The sequence below is a fragment of the Vicia villosa genome, unplaced genomic scaffold, assembly GCF_029867415.1.
Source record: "Vicia villosa cultivar HV-30 ecotype Madison, WI unplaced genomic scaffold, Vvil1.0 ctg.000888F_1_1, whole genome shotgun sequence".
Classification (NCBI taxonomy): domain Eukaryota; kingdom Viridiplantae; phylum Streptophyta; class Magnoliopsida; order Fabales; family Fabaceae; genus Vicia; species Vicia villosa.
Window position 1 is genome coordinate 279,215 of NW_026705399.1, and position 22,588 is coordinate 301,802.

General features: G+C 32.6%; 1 protein-coding gene across 2 annotated transcripts; it reads left to right on the plus strand.

Moving 5' to 3' along the window:
* The first annotated feature begins 415 nt into the window (after positions 1 to 415).
* On the plus strand, positions 416 to 21,445 carry LOC131631949 (diacylglycerol O-acyltransferase 2D-like). Of its 2 annotated transcripts, none has more exons than XM_058902712.1 (9): positions 416 to 784; positions 878 to 952; positions 1,095 to 1,156; positions 11,373 to 11,479; positions 11,575 to 11,730; positions 11,835 to 11,921; positions 18,884 to 18,981; positions 21,053 to 21,140; positions 21,231 to 21,445. In XM_058902712.1, the coding sequence occupies exons 1-9, from the start codon at positions 645 to 647 to the stop codon at positions 21,330 to 21,332; spliced, it is 915 nt and encodes a 304-aa protein (XP_058758695.1). In that variant the 5' UTR covers positions 416 to 644; the 3' UTR covers positions 21,333 to 21,445. The 2 variants fall into 2 exon arrangements, with proteins under 2 accessions (XP_058758695.1, XP_058758694.1); XM_058902711.1 differs by having other exon boundaries at positions 418 to 784; positions 1,071 to 1,156.
* Positions 21,446 to 22,588: the final 1,143 nt, after the last annotated feature.

The following is a 22,588-nucleotide window of genomic DNA, read 5'->3' on the forward strand; positions in this document are numbered from 1 at the left end:
TATATATATATATATATATATATATATATATATATATATATATATATATATATATATATATATATATATATATTTTTTTTTTTGTGTAATAAAGCATAATTAATATAACATCACAGCCAAACTATAAAATTAAATAAATGTTAATTTTAGTATTTTAATATTAATGGTACATTAATTTAATTTTCCTGGGCATTCAAATTAGTTTAATTTTCATTAACTTGATTAACTAGAATACTTCAAATTTATGTTAGCTTTTCATGCGTTTTTCGTTTATATTTTGTTTGTGTGCATCAAATGTAATTTTTTTCTATCTTCACATTACGAAATGTGTTGAACTATCCTTTATCCATATTTTGTAGATAGAATTGGTAGCTACAAAACAAACATATTCATATTTTTTATCACCTTAATATGTTATTGAGTAGTGGTGTTACTAACCATACCAAAAAAGAAAATTCGTATTATTTATTGTCAGAAATCATAAATATGTAAAAGCAAGATGGCCTAGTGATTTAAGAAATTGGTCAGGAGGGAGTTTAGTACAGACAGTGTGTTTTCTTTTTCTGAAAACAGTACAGACAGTGTCTTAGTACCACAAAAAAAAAAAAAAAACACTCTTTCATTAACCAAAACAAAACCAAAACATGGAAAAAGTGTTGAGAATTGAATCAAGTAACTCTTTCAAATCTGTTGTTGCATTAGCATTATGTGTTGGAGCAATTCACTTCAATCTTGTGTTCATACTCTTCACTCTCTTCTTCCTTCCTCTCTCAAAATCACTTCTGTATGTTTTCTTTAATTTCTTCTTCTTTTCTTTATTTTTATTCAATTATTTTTTATTCATGGTGTTAAACTGGAACAGTAATTTGCATGTCAGGGTTTTTGCTTTGATGATACTGTTTGTGGTGATTCCTGTGAACAAGAACAGTTTATTGGGCCAGAAATTGTCCAGGTAATTTATTTTGTCCCTTATTTTCCTTACCTTAATGGTTTCCAATTTTGGTTGGAAATGATAATAGTAATATAAGGAAAATGCATAAGTTTACTATTTTTCTTTGTTTATATTTCAGATTCATATGTAAACATGTTTGCAGTTATTTTCCTATCACGCTTCACTTGGAGGATGCAGAGGCTTTCCATCCTAACCAATCTTATGGTTTGTATTAATCTAAAAAAATTAATATATATATATATATATATATATATATATATATATATATATATATATATATATATATATATATATATATAGAATTTTTAATGATTTTTATATATATTTTTTATCATTTCAACTTTTTCTATTATTTTTATTATAATTATTATTATTATTATTATTATTATTATTATTATTATTATTGAAATGGCATGGGACATGCTCCTTTTTTTCTTTTTTATACTTATTTGACGCTTTTAAAATAATAGATGTTGAACGATTAAATGGTGTTTTTCTAGGTTGACATGAGATTCCTGTGCGGTGAATTGACTTGTTAGTCTTTTACCATTTAAGTTAGTGAGAGAATAAAATATAATATCAAAGTGAGAATGAATTTGAATTCCTGACTCTTATATAGAGGGAGCAGTTAAAATCGTCTACGATGAGTGTGGCGTTTTGTGCAGACAACCATTTGATCGATTTGGATTGTTAGTAATGCTTCGGTGGGCCGAATTGTCTAACTTGGAAGAGAATGGTGAAACACCTATTCCTTGCGTTCGCTTTGTCATTGGGCATTCGTCTTGAGCCTTGTGAGGGGCACAAAATAGATACCCCTCAAGCCCTTGTCTCTATTTTGCAGGACAAGGGTACGTCGTATATGCCCTAGACTGACTGATCGGCCCTAAGGAGATGAAGAGCTCTTGATGGGATGTCACCACCATCAGGAACACGCACATTAAATGCATTTCTTGTAATATGTAACATTTTGCATGGAATCTCTGACACATGTCCCTACATTAGTTGACCATGATGCTTCCTTTTCCTTAAGGTACTTCAGTACTTTTGAATAATCTTCGTTGAAATCTCAACCTTTGGTAGTGCACAATAGATCATGTGGTCCTTTGTGGTTGAGGCACACAAAAAAGGTTTTTGAAACATCATTTACCCCCTTTTGACATTTGCAACCTACAAAAGATCTTCTCTTTTGTCTTACCAACTTCGCTTTTTCTCGTGAGCTCTTCTGCATCAATTCTTTGGTCAAGTTCATTTGTGATTCTCGTTTAGTGGTACTCAATTTGCATAGGCAACCAAACCATTTTTATAAGGTAAATTCAATATTATTTTCTTGCTTTCGTTTTCTTATCTGTTAGAGTTTGTAGAAAGTGTATTTTTGACGTCTTTGATGTTTGAGCTTCCTTTATATGCTTAATCAGAGTTTCATTTATTCATACTCGCCTTTTATGTGTTGGCAACATCCTTTAGAATGGAAATTCCATATACTTTGCTTCATAAGGAAAAAAGGTACAATTCATCGGTATGGGTGGATTAGGAGATATTGGACACTGCCTCCAATTTTGTCTTTGAGGGCGACGTAGATTATGCTTTCATCGAGGTGGGACCTCAATATGACTGGGAGTACTTATTCTTGAGGAAGACAAGTGGGTGTGCAACAAGTATGACAAATGTGTCATCCCTCTTCACGAGTGTGTGTTTTCCTTAATATGTTTACGTCTCACTTTTAACAATTTGGAGATTGATGTCGTTAATAATATGTTAATCACCCCTTCACAATTGCATACAGTGAGCTATGCTTATGTTAAAGTCTTCCTGTATTAGTGTGAATACAAGGGGTACGTGCCAACCCGAACACTCTTCTTTCACCTTCTATAAGCTCAGCATAGTTCGACTGCTTCATGAAAGGACCAATACTTAATATGTCTTCAATAGTGTGCCAAGATGTTTGATGTTTATTCAGATAGCATGAAACATTTCAAGGATCAGTTTTCCCTAGTCAACTCTCACCATGAAAACGTTCATGCTCTAATATGTTAAATAAATCACGGGCCACCTTACAAATGTTCATACATATTTTTCTAGTTCTAGAGATAAAGTCACTTCTTGGCTGAATCACTATCCTATGTTTACAAGATGATATGTTTGACTGAAGAAGACATCTTTCCGAAGAGGCAGCGGGTGTCCTTCTACGGGGCTCTAGGTTACAATGGGGTTGTTATCCCTCCCGATACAGCATCGAAGAAAAAAATTTAAACGCCATATAGAAACGCGTCTGCTGGTGGAAGTAAGCTCGAAAGAGGCTAGGAAGGATATTGTTGGTGAGCATACTAAGGGATTTTCTCTTTGTCGGGTACTCTTTGATGACTTCTTCTATAACCTTTATGTTCTTTCAATGCATATAAGATGCAATGTGAGAAAATAATGCAACAAATGAGGAATAAATCCCGAGTTACCAATATCTTGGTCGGTGTTACCAATATCACGACCATTGGAAAGGTTTTGACTACAGGTGCCATGCTATTTTGGTTACCCAAGGCATGTCTACTCTAGCACAGATGGAAGTTTGGGATTCATCTAATCGGGTTACGATGGAAGGTGTTTTGTGTTCCTCACAGTCTGATGATGGAGGAAACCTAGGCCTTTTTCCTAATCTTGAGGAGTTTCAAGTGGAGAGGTTGCTTGCTAAATGTCCCCAGCTTTTAGCGTGGGATTTAGGGAAACAGGGTTCCGTGGGGAATTGTGTGCCTACTTTGACCGGGTTGCCTCCTACATTGATGGCCCGCTCTGGTTTGAGGACGGTTATGGAGTTCTGGTCTTTTATCTCTGAAGAAAATCATTCTTACTTCTATAACAAATTCGAAGAAGCTCGCTAGGAGGAGTTATCAGACTTAACTTATTATACTCGTCAAGAATCAATTTTCTTTGCCTTTGGCGCTGCTGGACGAGGAGAAGTTTTCCTATTTGACCATCTTTAGAGGGAGAACAAAATGCTACAAGAATGTGTTAATGCTCGAACGAGAAAATTATTGGGAAGAGCTTCAAGGAGCATCTACCCTACTTTTAAGCATAGAATCCACCATGAATAAATTTTGTGGGACAACTCATTGATATATCACTCTCTAAATTTAAAAATTTATCAAATACACCAACTATATAATTTATACTATTTGATAAGTTCTTTACCAAGCAGATTTAAGTACAACCAAATGAGGACACACGTTTTTCTCCTTTATGATTTGTTGGTAAAATAGAGATAGCACCAAGAATGTTTCAGATCTTCATGGATCTTTGGTAGGGCTCTTCCATGTTTAACCTTGATTCGAATTAGAATTCATGAAGTGGAGGGGACCATATATTGTTGGCCACTAAAAGTTTAAAACTTTAAATTTTATTTACATTCTTTTCAAAATTTTCAAAATCATCTCGTAAAGTTTGCTTTCTTATTAAATTGTAACCAGAAAAAGCTGTGACTCTATTAAAGAAAGAACATTTTTATTTAATTAAATAAAATAACCTTTTTATTTTATTTTAACAGTTAATATGACTAAATAGTATGGATTAAATCATTTCTTATTATGCTTGGCAATGCAAAATTTCAAACATATAACATAACCGATAATTTATAATTTATAAAGTTCATTTGGTGAAACTAGATCCGCTTGCTAACAAAAATTCTTACAAATTTATAACTTTTCTTTTCTTCCAAAAAAGAAAATAAAATTTATAACATTTATTTATTAGTTTATATATTTTATTTTTCTATTTTTAAATTGAGTCTTTATTTTTATTAGAGCTATATTTTAAAAACAAGTGTTAATTCTTTATTTTATAGTTGACATTATGTTTGGTAAAACAATTTATGGGAACATGTTGGATAAGATGTTCTATCCACTTCAACTGAAGAGACATATCAAGAAAGATGTCATATGCAAGATCATCCGACATCGTGACTATTAAAGTACAGCTGAATCTATTGAAGTCTGTTTTATTTACAGGTGCAGAATATTTTGGAATATTATGCAGTTCCACTACAAAAAATAAGCTCTGTAGTGACGTGAATTGCATGCCACAAAGTGCAAAATCACGTCACAACACAGAATTAGGGACGAGCGCATATATGTTGCTTGAGAGTGCGTGGCAATTGAGTTGTGTCATGATTCCCACGTCACTAATTAGTGACATGGAAATCACGTCCCTACTTGATACACATACACCAACACACTTTTTCTGTTGGAACAGACAGGGCACAGAAAAAGCTGGAAGGCACAGAAAACGGAGAACTTTTGTGACATGAAAAACATGACACCAGGTTGCGATGTGAAAATCACTTCACAACCTTTCTGATTAATTTTTAAATGTTGCGACGTGTTAGGCATATCACAAATTAGTGACATGTATAACACGTCACAAAAGTGATTTTTTTTTAAATATATATATATATATATATATAATTATTATTATTATAAAAAAGATTTTACTATTATTATTTTTAATTCGAAATTAATAAATATTAATAAAAATATTTATTTAATTAAAATAATAATAATAATAATAAAAAATGCTAAAATATATTAAATTTATAAATATAATAAAAAAATACTAAAACATAATAAATTTATAATATAATAAACAAAATATTACATAAAATTAAATTATCCTACACAATTTCAAATTTAAATAAAAATAAAATTAATCCTAAGGGTCTTCTGGATCCGAAAAATTCTCAAGGTCCATATATATCATCATCATCATTCTCTCGCTCATTTCCAACCACTCCTTCTGGAAGAAAGTGGAAGGAAGAAAGAAACGAAGCGTGTCTCTCTGGTTGAGTGTGCTGGTAGTATTTAATGGCCCATAGCGACGTGATTTCCATAACGCAAACCATCAAAGTGAAAATCACGTCGCAACCTTTCCAACGGATAGAAGTTTGCCACGTGTGAAACATGTCGCTAGTTGCGACGTGGAAATCATATCACAACATTTCCAACGGATACTTTATTAATTGATTACACTGCATCAAGTCAGACCAAGTCAATTCAAGGTCAGGGAATATTCCCACTAAAGATTTGCGACGTGTATACCACGACACAACCTAAATTTTCAAATTTTCAAAAATTCCTCCATCACGTTTTTAGGGATTTTATTATTTTCAAAATTTATTTAAAACCAGCAACATTATTAACACGTCGCAAATATATATTTTTAAAAAATAATCTCTGACTCCCCCCATTTTTATGTTATCTTTAATATTTTATTCATAAAAGATGTTGTGGCGTGCTAACCACGTCGCAACTACAAATTTCTAGCCACGTTTTTACCACGTCACAACATCACGTGGGTAGGGAACACATTTCTTGTAGGGTTCTATGTGGTGCTTGATTTAGGGATAAGAGGTTGTCTCTGTTTTCAAGATATTTGATTAGTTTCTGAATATGGAGAATATTTATGAAACTAATGATTGGAGCCCTATCTTCATGGAGAAGATTTTGGAGTATTTTTTGGAGTTCCCTGTTGCGGTTTGAAGCCTAAATCTAGTCCAGAAGATTGTTTTAAATAGAAAGTAACAAACCTAGTTATTCGTGGACCTTACATTGTAGTTTGTGTTAGGATTTATGCAGTCTTGTGTATTGGGAGCCTCTCAAATATCATCTTGATAGATGAGTTGGATGTTTTTATTGAGTTGTAAGTTTTGTGTTCATTCATAAGCCTTTAAGCATTGAGTGACTGTGTCATGGAAGTGTGTCTTCTAAAGTTTTGTAATTGATTATCACAGTTGTGATTTAGGGGGATTGAGAAGGGTCTCATATCTAGGCGAGTCTTAGATAGAAGTATAGCACGGATAGTGATTAGGCGAGAAGGCGGTAAATCGAAGGTTGTTTACGTGTGAACTAGAAGTTGTTTGCATAGTACTTCAAACTGATACTTTCATAGTGGACTTATCATTGGCTTGGTAGCCCCAGAGTAGGTATTGTTATATACCAAACTGGATGAACAATTACTTGTGTTCTTTTAAGTTTCTGCACTGCACTTTATATACCTTGTCATTGTGTGTTGTTTAGAGATCATTGTCTCGACATCTCTTAGGACATCTGAGATTTAAACACCAGAATTTCAACAAGATTTAAAGTCTTTTCCAAAATAATGTTATTTATTGTTTTTTCCTCTTTTAATAGAACATATTAGTCTATATTGTTTAATCTCTCTTCAGCTTCACCTTATGAGGATTCATCATCCAACCTAGTCTTGGTGTCTATTATGGATAAGTTGTCTCCTTTTATTTCCACCTCTATCTCAGACTCAAGTACTATTAAATCTCATACTTTTATTAGTTTTTGTCTTCAGGATAATGTTCTTACACTAATTTTATAGGGAGGTTTGAGTTTTTAGGGGGTTTCTTTATATGTGTGTTTAGATGGTTTTTCTACTCCAATTTTGTTCACGTTTATTGTCCCTCATGAAGTCCTTATTTTGTATCTCCGGTAGTTTACAAATTATTTTAGCATCTAGGCTCCATAAGTCAACAAAGCGGTTGGGTTGTACTTATTAGTTGAGTAATGTTGTAGAGTTTGAAAAATTAACCACGTTAGAAACTTGAGATAGGTAGCTAAAGTCCCTTTAGTTGTCTAGGGGTCGTATTCGTTGTTGATATATTTCTTTAAAGTTAAAGGCGTGAGAGGAATGATTAAGAAAAATAAGGTGAGGGATCTTATCTCGGCCAACTGCTTAGATTTTGTGGCTATTCAAGAGGCCAAGTTGGTTGAGGTTTCTGAAGCTCTTGTGACCTCTTTGTAGAGTAATCCTTTTTGTGACCAGAGTTTTAATCCATCTATTGGTAGTAACGAGGGTCTTCTTTCTATTTGGTGTAGCTATGAAGATAAATCATTTTTTCTTTCTCAGGTCCTGGTTTTCTTGGCGTTTGTTTAGAATGGGGAGCAACTAAGACCATCTGTTTTGTGGTAAATTTTTACTCTAAGTATCTCATATCTAATAGAGAGGCTATGTGAACAGACCATTGTTCATGTAAGTTCAAGTTTGGAGGAGGGATTTTGTGTGTTCTAGGTGGCTTTAACTATATTTTTGTCTTGGTGAAAGGTTATGGGTAAGGGTTCTTCTATTTCTTCCGGTGGGGTTGGTTGGTTGGATTTTTCTAACTTTATTTCTCATATGAAGTTGATTGATCTCCCTCTTATAGGTAGGAAGTTCCTAGTTTCGGCCTTACGATGGTGTTGCTAGCAGGTTGGATAGGATTCTTGCCTCTAATGGTTGGTTGTACTCTTGGAGGTTGAAGACTTAATTCGATCTCCCTAGGGATGTTTTTGATCATTTCCCTGTCATTCTTAAGTATTCTAATCAATTCTAGGGGCCGAAACCTTTTTGGTTCAACAACCATTAGTTATCTCATTGTGGTTGTTCTTTCTTCATGGTTAGTTCTTCTGTTTTAAGTTGGAAGGCTTTTATTTTATTGAATAACTTCAAAGCCCATAAATTGTTGTTGAAAGGATAGAATAAGCAAGTATTTTGTAACTTAGATTTTCATATTGACTCTTTTGGGGAGGTAGATAAGAAGTTGGATGTTATGTCTAATTATGGATCCTTATCTGAGGAGGAGATTCATACCTATTTTTAGAAGTTTGGTGGAACTTTGGTTTTGTTAAGGATCAAAGATTCTAAATTGTACCAGAGATCCAAATTTAAGTGGCTTAAGGAAGGTGATTCTAACTCTGATTTCTTTCACACTTCAGTCAAGACTAGGAGTAGGAGGAATGTTATTCAAGCCTTGAAGGTTGGTGATGTTTGGTTGGAATGAGTGTCTGAGATTAGGCAAGAAGTTTCAATAATTTTTCAGGGATTTCTGAGGAGCCTAATTTTGACAGGCCCCGCCCATCTTTGGCTCTCTCAATGCTAAGCATAACCTTACCTTGACAACTCAAAAGAGGTCTTGGATTAGAGTCTGTGTTTTTAACATGAATCTTGCATTATTGGTTAATGGTTTCCCCACTCAAGAGATTAGAATTCAAATGGGTTTGAAGAAAGGAGATCCCCTAGCTCCCTTCGTCTTCCTGCTAGTGGCTAAAGGGTTAAGTGGTTTGGTTAGTAGGGCCATTAAGTTGGGTCTCCTCACTAGATTTAGTATAAGAGCCTCATATTTGGTGATGTATCATCTCTAGTATGCATATGATACCCTTATCTTAGAGGATCCATTTGTTGACAACTTTTGGACTATAAAGGTTATGCTTAAGGGTTTTAAGTTTATTGTTGGCCTCTAGGTAAATTTTATTCCTATCTTTTCGGAAAATGCTTGTAAATGTTTGGAGGAAAATAGTTCAGATTTGAAGGTTTTTATGGGGATGATTTAAGGGTGATTATAAAATCCTTTGGGTCGATTGGGTCGATGTGTGTAAGCATAAGAGTAAAGATGGCTTGGGGGTTAGATATTTTCATTTGGTCAACTTAGCTCTCCTGGTTAAGTGGAGGTGGTGTCTTATTTTAGGTGCCTCTAGTATTTGGAATGATATCCTAGTCACTCGTTATGGTGCGATTATTGTCTATTCTTTAAAAGGTGGTAGAGACTCAGGCTTATAGAATTCCTCCTCCTGGTGGAAAGGTGTTTCCCTTCTTGGTTCTACATAGGAAGACATTTCAAATTGGTTTGTGGATGGTATCACTACGAAGGTCGAATTAGAGTTTCAAACTTCTTTTTTGTTTGACCCTTAGATAGAGAGTATACCCCTTAAGGATTGGTTCCATTTATTATTTATGATCACTGAATATATTAAGGGAAATGTGGGAATTGTAGGGATGTATGTAGATGAGACCCTCATTTGGCACTTCATGTGAATGAGGTCTTTCTTTGTTCATTCAAAACTATTCGTCGCTGAATTCCTCTCAGTTATTCAATGGTATATTTTTTCCTTAGACAAATATAAGTGAACTTGGAAGCTTGCTAGGGATGGTAATTTCTCGATGTCAACTTCTTATCATTCTCTTCTAGTTTCTTCAAGTTTTTCAAGTCAACCCTCCTCCATATGCAATTTGTATTTCCCCTTCATTTGGGGTAGCTGGAAACCGTTTAAGGTGATTGTTTTCTCTTTGCAGATTCTTCTCGATAGGCTCTCTTCTAGAGATAATTCATTCAGAGAAAGGTAATTGTGGACCCTATACTTACCTTATATCATATTTGTGGTGTTCTTCATTGAGTTCGCTTCTACTTGTTTGACACTTGCGACTTAGTTAATAGTGTCTGGTATAGGACTTTCAATTGGTTGGGGTGACAAACTATTGTTCCTAGGGATCCTACTCTTCTCTTTGAGAGTTTCCTTTTTTTAGGTGGTAGGAAAAGTCTATGCGGGGTTTTGTATGATCTGGCACGCCGTGGTTTGGACAATTTGGAGGGCACAAAATGAAATTTTGTTTTCTAGTTCTTCAACAAACGTAAAAGAAGTGGAGGAGAAAAGTATTTTTGGCTTGAAATTAGTTTTTGGTTAGATCAATAGAGAGCTTTTTCCCCTTCACAGATTGACTTCAGAACCCTATCATGTGGATTAACCAATATCATAATGGGATTTCAACCAGGTTGGGATTATGTGTGTCTCTTTTCTTCTTCCCTTGGTGGTCTTGATCTGGTGTTGGTGGTCCATATGGCTTGAGCTCTAGTTTGATCCTCTTTATGGCTGTTGTTCCTCAAGGGTGGTTTATCTATAGTTGGGTTGTGGTGGCTTTTTTATTTTTACTCTTGTAGTTGTATATTTCTTTTGTTTTACGCGAAATTTTTGTAGCTTCTGGTACATCTAGTGTTAATTTCCCGCTTTTTGTACTTGATTTGGAATTTTACCTTTTTTTATTAATGTTATTTTTTCCTTTAAAAATATTCATTTGAATTTTTTTAGTATTGTTGTGCCTTAGTCTATATACTTGATGTTTATACCTAAAAATAATTATATAGTTTGTAGAAATTGGAAGGCACGTGACTAATAGATAAGCAAATTCTTCTCATTCGATAGAAGGTCTGACAAGTATGAACACAATCAAACATGAGTCAACTATGGGGAAGATGACTAGTTAACTATGGAGTACATTAAAAGGAAAATAATATTTAATAAGATAATTAAGGCTAAAATTCCCCCACATAACCACGTTAAGTAGAACTTATAAAAGGAGGCAACAAATAAATCATTTTATATAAAATATAAGGGTCATGCTAACGAGTATCCTCAGGACATTTTTAAAAGATATTAAATACATGTATTTTGTACGGTTAAACCATTACACGATAGAACCCCTATTTATTTATACACAATTAAACTGTGATTAACTTACACAATTTCTCCATTAGTTGAAACTCATGCTCTAATATACATGTAATACTTTCACATTAATTTTATTTAACCTTTGATATAAAAATAACATCACAATCTTCATGCAGTTTTTGGCTATGAGCCACATTCAATTTTTCCATTCGGCATCTTTGCACTTCATGACAACGTAGGTTTCATGCCTATTTCAAAAATAAGATTTCTTGTTAGCAGCATGGTAAGAATTTTATTTACTTGACTATTTTGTTTAATTAACAAAAGTTTTTTGTTAGAATATAATAACTGTTCTCATCTCTATTTTTGAATGAATAGTCTTTTTATATACCATTTTTGAGACAAGTATGGACATGGCTGGGTTTTACATCAGTGGAGAAAAAAATCTTAATTTCCTTGTTGGAGTCTGGACAAAGTTGCATTATAGTACCTGGTGGAATTCGAGAAACACTTTTCATGGAGCATGATTCTGAGGTACATTACTTAAATTATAAAACTTGTAAGGTCTTACATCTAATAGTAACCATTCACACCATTGATAATTTTCTCCTGATAAGAAGTATATAAATTGCATGTAGAATGTATTTCTTAAAGAAAGAAGAGGATTTGTTCGAATAGCAATAGAGATGGGTCACCCACTTGTTCCAATTTTCTGCTTTGGTCAGGTATATATTATTTCTCGTGCTAAATTCTTTATTACCCATAAAATCAATGTCAATGGAAAGGTGCTTGATATGAGTATGATATATGCTAAGTTTTAAGTAAGGTAATAACACATAAATTATTGTAAAAGATTGAAGGTGTTGAGGATGATGATACTCTTAAATCATTCATTGAAAAAAGAGCTTGTTAAACAAACGAATCCAAACAAAAGAGAGAGAATTGTGATATTTGGATTTTAAATACTTTTTTTTACAAAAGTTGATTTTAAGTTATTTATTTTAAGAGAAAGGGGTAGAACCAAATAATCAGGCAACGGAAAAATTAAAAGACTGGAATAAAAGAGATAGAGATATAGAGATCACATCAAAGATTATACTTGTTAGGTCTTAAACCACGCAGCCTTCTACATATCTCAATGTTTAATTGCAACAACTTGAACTTTTACACAGATTTAGCCCAACAACATTCTTTACACCAAGTTGTTTACATGTTTAGCTTGCAACCTCCAAGTGAATTATAAATGCATAGGATAACTAAGCTCTTGAATAAACAAATTATTCACATCAAGAAAAATACACAACTCTCAAGATAAGTTTTTCACTCTTAGCACACTAAGACAACGTCTAGTGAATAAAACTCGTTTTAGAAGGAGAATAGAAGAGTAGAGAATTCAGAAAATTTGTGCCTTAAAAGTGAGAATAATACTTCAAGAATATTATCCTAGGAATTTCTACCATTTTCTTGTCACCAGAATGTTTACCTTATTCACCTTCCGCAACTTGACTTAAAAATAAATGAGAGAACAATATTTATAATTTCCAAAACCCTAACAGGCTAAAGAAAATACCAATTAACAAATGGATCTGCGTACAAGTCTGAAAATTGGCGGTACCAAAATATTTTTACTCACTTGCAGTTTTAAGACATATTACAACAATTCTCAACCTTGAATTTAAACAAATGGTGATGTCAATTTAACCACCAACCACCTTATTGTTATCTCCAAAGTTTGAATGACTCTTCAACAAAGTTAATCAAGTTCATGCAATTTTTAAACCTTGATCTTGGCAATGATTTGGTGAATATATTTGTTATACTTTAGCCTAATGGATCTCTCTAAACCTGGATCTCATTTAACTCACTCTTGTCCCTTATAAAGTGTAAACAGATTTCAATGTGTTTGTTCTCTCATGATAATCTTTATGATTTCCAAGTGAACGATACTCTAACTATCACAATTTATCTCCACACATTCTTGAATCTGCTTGAGTATTAGATACTACGGCCATTGATTACTGATATGCCTTCCATCTTATAGTTATCACAAACAACATAAACACAAAACCTTATAGCGATTTTATGGTGTCCACATTATTTGCATGGTTTGGATCTAAACAATTCTCCAAAGTGTCTTCCTATTGAGTTGACTTTGTGTACTTTAAACCACCATTTAGAGAACCATTAAAATATCTCAACACCCGCTTCAAAGCTTCATGATAAACCTGACCAAGATTTTCATAAATTGACTTACTATGTTGACTGCATATGATATGTCTAATCTATTACAAACCACACCATACATAATTCTTCGAGTCCCTTTTGCATAACGAGTACTCTCCATTATCTTATTCTTTTTCTCGATTTGAGGGCATTGGTTAACCTAAAGCTTTGTATGATGGCCCAAAGGAGAGTTAAAGATTTTAGCATCCTGCATTCTAGAATATCTTCTTTCTTCATGAAGACCCACTTGAATACAATCACCCTTTGTTTCTTAGGTAGTGTCACAAGCTCCCAAGTACAATTCTAGATTAGTGAATTCATTACATCATTTACTGTCAACAATCATCTTTGACTATCTTTGCTTTTGGTCGCTTCTCTAAATATCTTTGGTTCTGAGTCTTGAAACCTTTCAGCAATGTTCAAAACATAACAAATAAAATCAACATAACCATACCTTTTAGATGGTAAAATATCCCTCCTAAATCTTTCGCGAGGTAAGTGATAATTATGAGACATTATATATTTCCATTCAATTGTTCTAGAAATAAGAGTCTCAACTACCTCCTCGTCTATAGTCACACTTGTAGAAACCTCCATCTCAAATTCTAATTCTTTAACCTTCAGTTTTTTTCACTTCATCCCCATTCCCCATACATATACAATCAAAAGTAACATCCCTACTTATAATAAATTATGATCCTCGGGATCCAACTTCCATAGTTTATAACTGTTCTCCCCTTTAGGACTAATGAAGATATACTTCACAACCTTAGCATCAAGTTTGTCTTATTTGATATGCGCAAACTTCAAAGCTCTGAAATTCATAAATAATAGAGAGGAAATAAAATTCTACCTATGAGTTTCCACCTCTTTCGGATCCTATAAATCAAAGTGAGCATACTCAAAAGGTCTACTAAAATTATGCACAATATTTCCAAACTTCACCTTGTGTTATTTTCTTGGAATGCAAAAATTCTAATTTATTTAATTTCTCACTTTCTAGAAAACCTTAATTAACAAGTTCAACTAAACCTATTTCAGTGATAGATACTAATCTCGAATGCTACGACTTAGATTTATCAAGAATATCTTGATTAGCTACTAGTGCATGACCAATAAGAATGGAACCATCCAAAATATATAACCCACATACTTTGAACCCTTTAGCCACTATAAATGCACCATGCAAAATTTTCAACACCTCACATTAAATTCTAACGCAGTAGCATAGATCATCAAAGGTACTTATGGACAAAAAATTGCATTTAAGTTAGAGAACAAACATCACATTGTGTAGAAGGAACTCACGGTCTTGGAACATTTTCAGTTTGTCTGTACCAATACCATGAACTTTGCAAACCTTACTATTTTTTAGTTAAACGACTCCACCTTCTTTCAGATCTAAAGTTTCAAAATATTCTTTTATAACCTAACTCTTCTCTGTCTCTCAATTTGTTACCACTAGTGAACCAACCCTTGAATAACCCTCTTGCAGACAATCCTTCATGAAGTGATCGGTTTTGTGACAACTGAAAGATTTAAACTTTGAATTATCAAAAAACTAAGACTTGGACTTTGAACTTTATATTTTTCCTTTATGATTTCTCCCACTCTCACTCCTTCCTCTTGGGACACTTAATCCTTCACCATTATGCTAAACCTTCAAATATTTCAACTTTGATAACTCCTTTGATCTTAAATTCTTTTGGACTTCATCCAAAGTGTAATATATTCCTTACCATAAAGAATGACATCATTAAAGTACTTAAAAGATCCGAGTAATGATCTTAACCAGAATAGGGCATTATCTTCATCTTCAATTTTTACCTGTACATTTTACAATTCATTAATGATCTTGTGAATTTTCCAGCTGCTCCATAATAGATTTATTTTGCACAATACAAAAAGAATATTGTTATTTCATACACAATTTTTGAGCCAATGACTTGGTCTTATATAATGACTCAAGTTTGACCTACATCTCAGCCACAGTCTTCTCCCTTACAACTTCCCCTAATACTTTATCTCTGATGCACAAGATAATGGCATTTCTAGTTTTATCCACCATCTCGATCTTCTTAACTTATATAAGGCTTGCGAACATCAATGCCTCTCCCTTTAATACTTCTTTTTACCCACTTTTGTTGAATTAGTATTGCTTTCATATTCAACTTTCACAATCCGAAGTCATTGTCCCTGAAAAAATATCGATGTCCCATTTGAAACTCATGGTGCTCACTTGCAAACTTAACCACATGGTGGATGCCACTGGTTGTGAATAACTGATTGAATAATTTAAAGCACACGTCGACTTTGATGTGTGAGGAAAAATAACAATGATAACCAACTAAATGGCTTCAAGCAGCAAAAATAATAGTAGAAGAGAACACAAATAAATTATGTACCTAGTTCGATCAAATAGATCTACGTATGGGGGAGACAATAAATCTCTTATAAAGTATACTTCAAAAGATATTACAAAATATTTAGCTTAGAAAATAGAATTTTCAGTTACTAAGCTAGATCTTATTTTATACCCTAAGTGTCCTCCAAACTCTCCAACTCCCAATGTAAAAATCATACAAATCCAAAGTGTTTAAAAATGTTTTCCAAATCCCTTTAAAAACTCCAAAAGATTTCAAGACCTAAGAATATAATTTTAAGAAATTCTACTATTTACTTCTCATTAAGGGCCCATTTGGTGCGCAGGATAGGATATCAAGCAGGATAAGGATAAGATATGATACAAACATGATAAGACTTATCCTATCATGTGTTTTGTTGACATAGGATAGCAGATAGTGTGTGTGTGTGTGTATATATATATATATATATATATATATATATATATATATATATATATATATATATATATATATATATATATATATATACCCTAATAAAACAATTATATTTTTTAAAAATTATTTTGTAAAATATTTTAAAATTTATAAATTGGTAAAAAAAAATTCATTGACTATTGAGTAAATAATATCAATTTTTCTTGAAAAACATCATTAACTCTCGCGCGCGTGTTTTATATATATATATATATATATATATATATATATATATATATATATATATATATATATATATATATATATATATATATATATATATATATATATATATATATATATATATATATATATATATATATATATATATATATATATATATATATATATATATATATATATATATATATATAACAAAATTACCCTTGCAAAAACATATATTTAATTTGATAAAAAATAAAATTAGAATTCATATTTTTAAAATTTTAATAATTATTTTATTTTTAAATATTCTAATTTTTTTATTTTATTAAATTAATTATTAATATTTTTATTTTAATATCAAATTAATTTTTATTTATATTTTATCATATTTAATTTTTGTTTTAAATTATATTTTATATGGGTAAATTAGTAAATCATTTTCTTATTCTATCCTTCCGGATTTTAACCCAACATGATAACAATTTGAACTAGTGAGACAGGATAGGATAAGTTTCAGGATTAATTTATCATATCCTGTTGTGTCAGCAAATACTGAATTGAGATAAAATATGATATAGATATTATATCATGTCTTTTATCCTGCGCACCAAACGGGCCCTAAATTTCTACCTTATGTACCTTTTGCAATTTTTTTTTTTGGTATTAGTGCCTTTTGCAACTTGTATTAACTACAAATGATCAAAATCTTAACGAGACCATATATCATCAATTAACGAACAATTCTGTGAACAAACTCAAAATTGATAGAATCGAAATATATTTTTCTGTACTCATTTGAGATTTTAATACATATAAGAACAAAATTACCATTATTTGAGGCTGGTATCATAAAGCTGATTTTTTTATAAAAAACATAATACATTTTTTTACTCTAAAAATTAACTTTATAAAATTGAGTTGTAGATGTACATATCATGTTTATTTCTTATAAAATATTTCCTTTTTCTTTGTAAGCAAGAAATTTTATAACGGGAGAATTAAGGGTTCTCCAACCCGATTACATCAAGAGGTAAGAAAGTCGATAAAGAAAATTACATACCAATTATAATTACGAGAGGAAATACATCGGCTCCTTACAAAACTCGTAAAAAATATAATTGGGGTGTGTAATATTCTCAAAAAAGACCACTTCCACACCAAAAGCTTAATGTTCCAAACGGTATTGTGACATTCCAAAAATCGTTCCGGAAGCACACTCAGTTTCTAACCAACCAAATTGCCCAAGTAGTAGCAAGCCACACTACACCCAATTTCCTATCTTTCACCATATTCCCACTAAAAAAGGAGTGCCAATCCATAAAATTCAAAAAACACTCTTCAAAAAAGCTATTCCCTTTACCAATCCAAAACGCTATTTCACACCATATCTTCTTCACTACCCCACAACTAAAAAAGAGATGATTCATGTTTTCCAAATAATTACCACAAAATATACATAATAAATTCTCTAAAGGAAGAACAATACCTCTAGTCACCTATAAGTCCTTAGTTGGAAGCCTATTACGGAAAAGCCTCCAACCAAAAGCTTTTATCTTGAACGAGACTTCCATCTTCCAAATCAAACCAAACACGCCATCGTGAACATTAGGGAGGCCGTGGGGAACCCGAAGAGACTCATAACAAAAGTTATAAATGTTTATCAAAACTTAAATTTAAATTTATTTTAAGGTAATTAAATATTAAAAATAATTTATCGTTAAATAATTATATTATAATATATATCCAACAATACTCTAGGATACTTGAGTATTTACCTAAGACTATGTAGTAAGAAGTCAAATACAAATTATGTTCTTAAGGAACGTCATTTTCAGGATGTGCATCGCGGACTACTGCATAGAAGTTAAAATTTATCATAATCAAATTATATTTAAATAGGATTTTATAATGAATTTGTCAAAATTAAATTATAGTTAAATATGACTTCAAATTATTTTGTTAAGATTAAATCGTAATTATCTTATACAGTGTCTTCAAAAACTTTGAACAACTTTATTCTTAAGTAAATCAAAATGCAATTTAAGTTAATTACTAATATTAGTTATGTTAATTTAACATCAAATAAGTCATTATCTCAATAAGTCTCATAAGTTTTAATTTAATATGATGACCTTAGTTGCCGTCAAAATTCCAAACATGACTATTTAAGATTTTGGAAACTCTGTATAGATTAGTGATATTAATATTCTATTTGTGAGAAAGCAAATATAAATTCTATTTTGTCTTAGATTTTACCATGACAAATATCGTAAAGTCTTATTTAATTATTGTTTAATTATGTTAAATGTTAAGTCTTGTACCACTTGTACACCCTCAAAAACCACATAAGTTTGGATTATTGATAGTTGATTAAATTGAAAACTTCTTTACTATTAGAAAATCTATCCTACAACTAGATAAATTAGATGTCATTGATTTGCATTTTTTTTTGGTGACAGACAAATACTTATAAGTGGTGGAAAGTTTCTACCAAGTTAGTTCATAATCTTACGAGATTTATCAAGATTAATCCAATAATATTTTGGGGAATACTCGGGTAAGTCTTCATTTGAATTTTTCTTCACCCACCTCCTAACTTTCTTGCCAACCCCTGGTGAATTTATCACAATACCCCTTGTTTCGGAAGTTCATTTCCGAAACTGTACTTATTTTCTTAAAAAAGGTGTTTTCGAAAATGTATCTCCGAAAACGTGTGTTTTTTAATATAAAATATTGATTTCGGAGATGCATCTCCGAAATAAAGTTACATTTTCAGAAAATGTGGTGTTTCGGAAGTTCATTTCCGAACACACCCCCTTGGAGAATTCGGAAATGAACCTCCGAAAATATGTCTGGACAGAATAAAATGAAAAACAACAACAATTCGCTTTATTTAATCGGGTGAATATTACAACGATAATATTACATAAAATTAAAGTTACATATATATATTGTTGAACACGGGTAGGTGGGGATGAGAGAGTGGTGGGGAGAAAAAAAGGCTTCCAAATTTCAAAAGGTGTACTACTGTAAGTAACAAATGACGGAGGAGGTGTAACCGGGGCCGGAACATATGACGGAGGAGGTGGATGTCCGGAGGAAGAAGAACCGGAGGTACGTCCACCGCGAGACAAAGGAGCCAATCAATGTAAGCTATAATTTATCATTATCATCAGGGGACGTCATTACAAAAAATTGGGAAAAAAATCTTATTATTTTTAATCTTGATTTTTTAGAAATGACGTCCCCAGATGATAATGATAAACTATAGCTTACAATGATTGGCTCCTTTGTCTCGCGGTGGACGTACCTCCGGTTCTTTTTCCTCCGAAATTCCACCTCCTCCGTCATATGTTCCGACCCCGGTTACACCTCCTCCATCATTTGTTACTTACAGTAGTACGTATTTTTATTAACATGATAAATCCAATACAAAAACATTGTGCGATACAATCCGAAATCCGAACAAAACAAAACAAAACACGTCAAACAAAACAAAAACATGTTATTCTGCCCGACGAGCGTTACAAAATACACATCAAACAAAATAAAAACATGTTATTCTTCTCGACGAGCGAACTCCGAATGAAGATAATTATACAAATCTTCATCCCACTCAGTATCAGAACCATCAGCGTTGATCACGCCTGAAGGCTGAGCCTGCGCGTCCGAGCCATGGACTCCCAGGGGACGAGAAGCAGAACCAGTCAAAAGCTTCTTCTTCTCCTTCACCTCCTTCACCTCCTTCACCTCCTTCACCTCTTTCACCTCCTTCTTTGAAGAACCCTTTCTTCCCTTAGCGCCCTCTTTAGAAGACGCAGTCCTGCGTGCTTGTTGGTTGTCTGACATGTTCCTGTAAACAGTTGAAATCGATTAATATGCGAGACAAAATAAAAAACAAAAAAATTTGAACTTCTGATACAATTCGGAAGTTCATTTCCGAAAACTGGGAGGGAGGTGTTTTCGGAAATGAACTTCCGAAACACCCCTGCGATGCACTTTTCTGCAACTTCCATGGCAGACCCCTAAACCACCCTAAACCAAACTTCAAACCAAATCAAAATGCTTCTAAACAACCTAAATACTACTAACAACCTAACCATATATCATTTATGCAATTAAAACCCTAAATAACATGCATTTCAATAATAGATCTAAAAATTTCAAAACTTACAAAGTGTTAGGATTGAGGGCTTTTGAATGTTGTTTAGCAGTGTGATTGGAGCCTTGATGCAGCTTTGGAATTCTGTTTGCACAAATTTTCGCCTTTGCCACTTTTTGTTTTGATTTAGGGTAAATGATTGGGGGAGGGGGAGTGTTTTGATAAATCTGCAGAAATCGCGGTATTTCGGAAGTTCACTTCCGAAATAATGTTTTCGGAAATGAACTTCCGAAATAAGTCAATTTTTTCAAAAAAAAACGCTTTCGGAAATGAACTTCCGAAGCAGGGGTATTTTGGTATTTTCGCTGGGGGTGACCCCCATAGGGAGGTGGCCAAAGAAATTTTCCTTCATTTTCTTAGTCAAATTGCTTCATTCTCATTCTCTGCATCTCTTAACCTTTGTGTTCCCTTTTATTTTTAACATATATGATTAATATATTTATTTTAACTTATTTTCCTTTTATAGATCTCATATACCATTCAAGAATCCATTGTATGTGGTGGTGGGTAGACCTATTCATGTTAAGAAGAATCCAAAACCAACAACAGAACAGGTATGAGTTTTATATAATAGTACTCAATTGTTCATATGTTCATAATCAATGCATGCATATTAATTTATCTTTCTTTTCTTGTATTTTTAGGTTACCAAAGTACATAGTGAGTTTGTTGAAGCACTTAGAGATCTATTCCAAAAACACAAGGCTAAAGCTGGATGTACAAACCTTGAGTTGAAAATTGTTTGAGAAAACAAAAAATTCACTCATATATGTTTGAATCAGATCATGTATTTTTCTTTTTATTATTAGTTTGATATTAATATGGTATTCTACATACTATTATACATGCATAAATAAATGAGAAAAAAAAAAAGGAGTGTGCAGGGTTTGAATTAGACACAGACACTCATGTATTTATTTAAGTTTTTTTATTAGGTTAAATATATAAAACCTCCTAGTAATAGTAGAAAGATTCGCTTTAGAAGTTGAAATTTCTTAATTATTTTTTTCATAGACGAATTAACTCTTTTTTTAATTTTAAAATTATTTAAACTAAAATTTAATATGCAACATATTGGGCTTATGGCTCATCTAATGTCAGCCTGTTTTCAATTTAATATTCATATTGGTGTTCGCACATAGAACAAAACCGAACTACTATAAAAAATAACGCGTATAATCCGTGAGAATGACTATCCATAACAAGAGTTGAGTTTGGAGTAGAGGGAGAGACCGCAATAGGATCATTCTATCTTACAAATTGTTCAGGCTAAGATGTTAAAGAAAATATAGCAGAGTTGTTGAAAAGAGATATTGACAGTAGCAGCTAGGCAAGAGAGTCCATTGTATTGAAGAGTAATTCAATATTCAGAAGATGAGCATCAGAAGTTCTGATGTGGGCTGATCTTCTGATGGTTACTCAGAAGATGTTATCTTCTGGGTCCCATTAGCATAGCTGTTTATTAGTAAGGGTACTTTAGTATTTGTTAGTTTTGTACTATGTGTACCTTTAGACTTGTTCACTAAGTTTACGTTATTAGGGCTGATGTGGCAAGAATTTTCTTTTGTATAAATAGCCTTGTAGTAGGTATCATTTATTAACAACAACTTTATTCTCTCTCATTAATCTTTGCGCCGTTATTCTCTTTGTCACCATCTTTATTCTTTGTGCACCAACAATTGGTATCTAGAGCTCCGGTTTCAAACACAGGGAAACACGAGTGAACGTGAGTTTGTGTAACTGTGTGATTGATTTTGTTTCAGGGAAACAAAGTTGTGTTGAATCACATTTTCTTGGCTGTTTGTGGGTTGGGAAACACTGTGTGAGTGTGAGTAAAATCTATTTTTGTTTGCACAAGTTTAAAGATGAGTGGAAGCAATTTGAATACCAAACTTCCAGTTCTTGATGGTAAAAACTGGAATAGATGGATGATTCAAATGCGTGTATTATTTGGTGCTCAAGATGTTCTAGATCTTGTCACTAGAGGATATGTTCTGGTTGC

Bases quoted from the DNA above. Each gene is read 5' to 3' on its own strand.
- LOC131631949 (XM_058902711.1), top strand. From the start codon at position 645: ATGGAAAAAGTGTTGAGAATTGAATCAAGTAACTCTTTCAAATCTGTT. The intron at 1,157-11,372 runs GTTTGTATTAAT...ATCTTCATGCAG, and splicing joins CCATCCTAACCAATCTTATG to TTTTTGGCTATGAGCCACAT. The intron at 11,922-18,883 runs GTATATATTATT...TTTTGGTGACAG, and splicing joins CAATTTTCTGCTTTGGTCAG to ACAAATACTTATAAGTGGTG.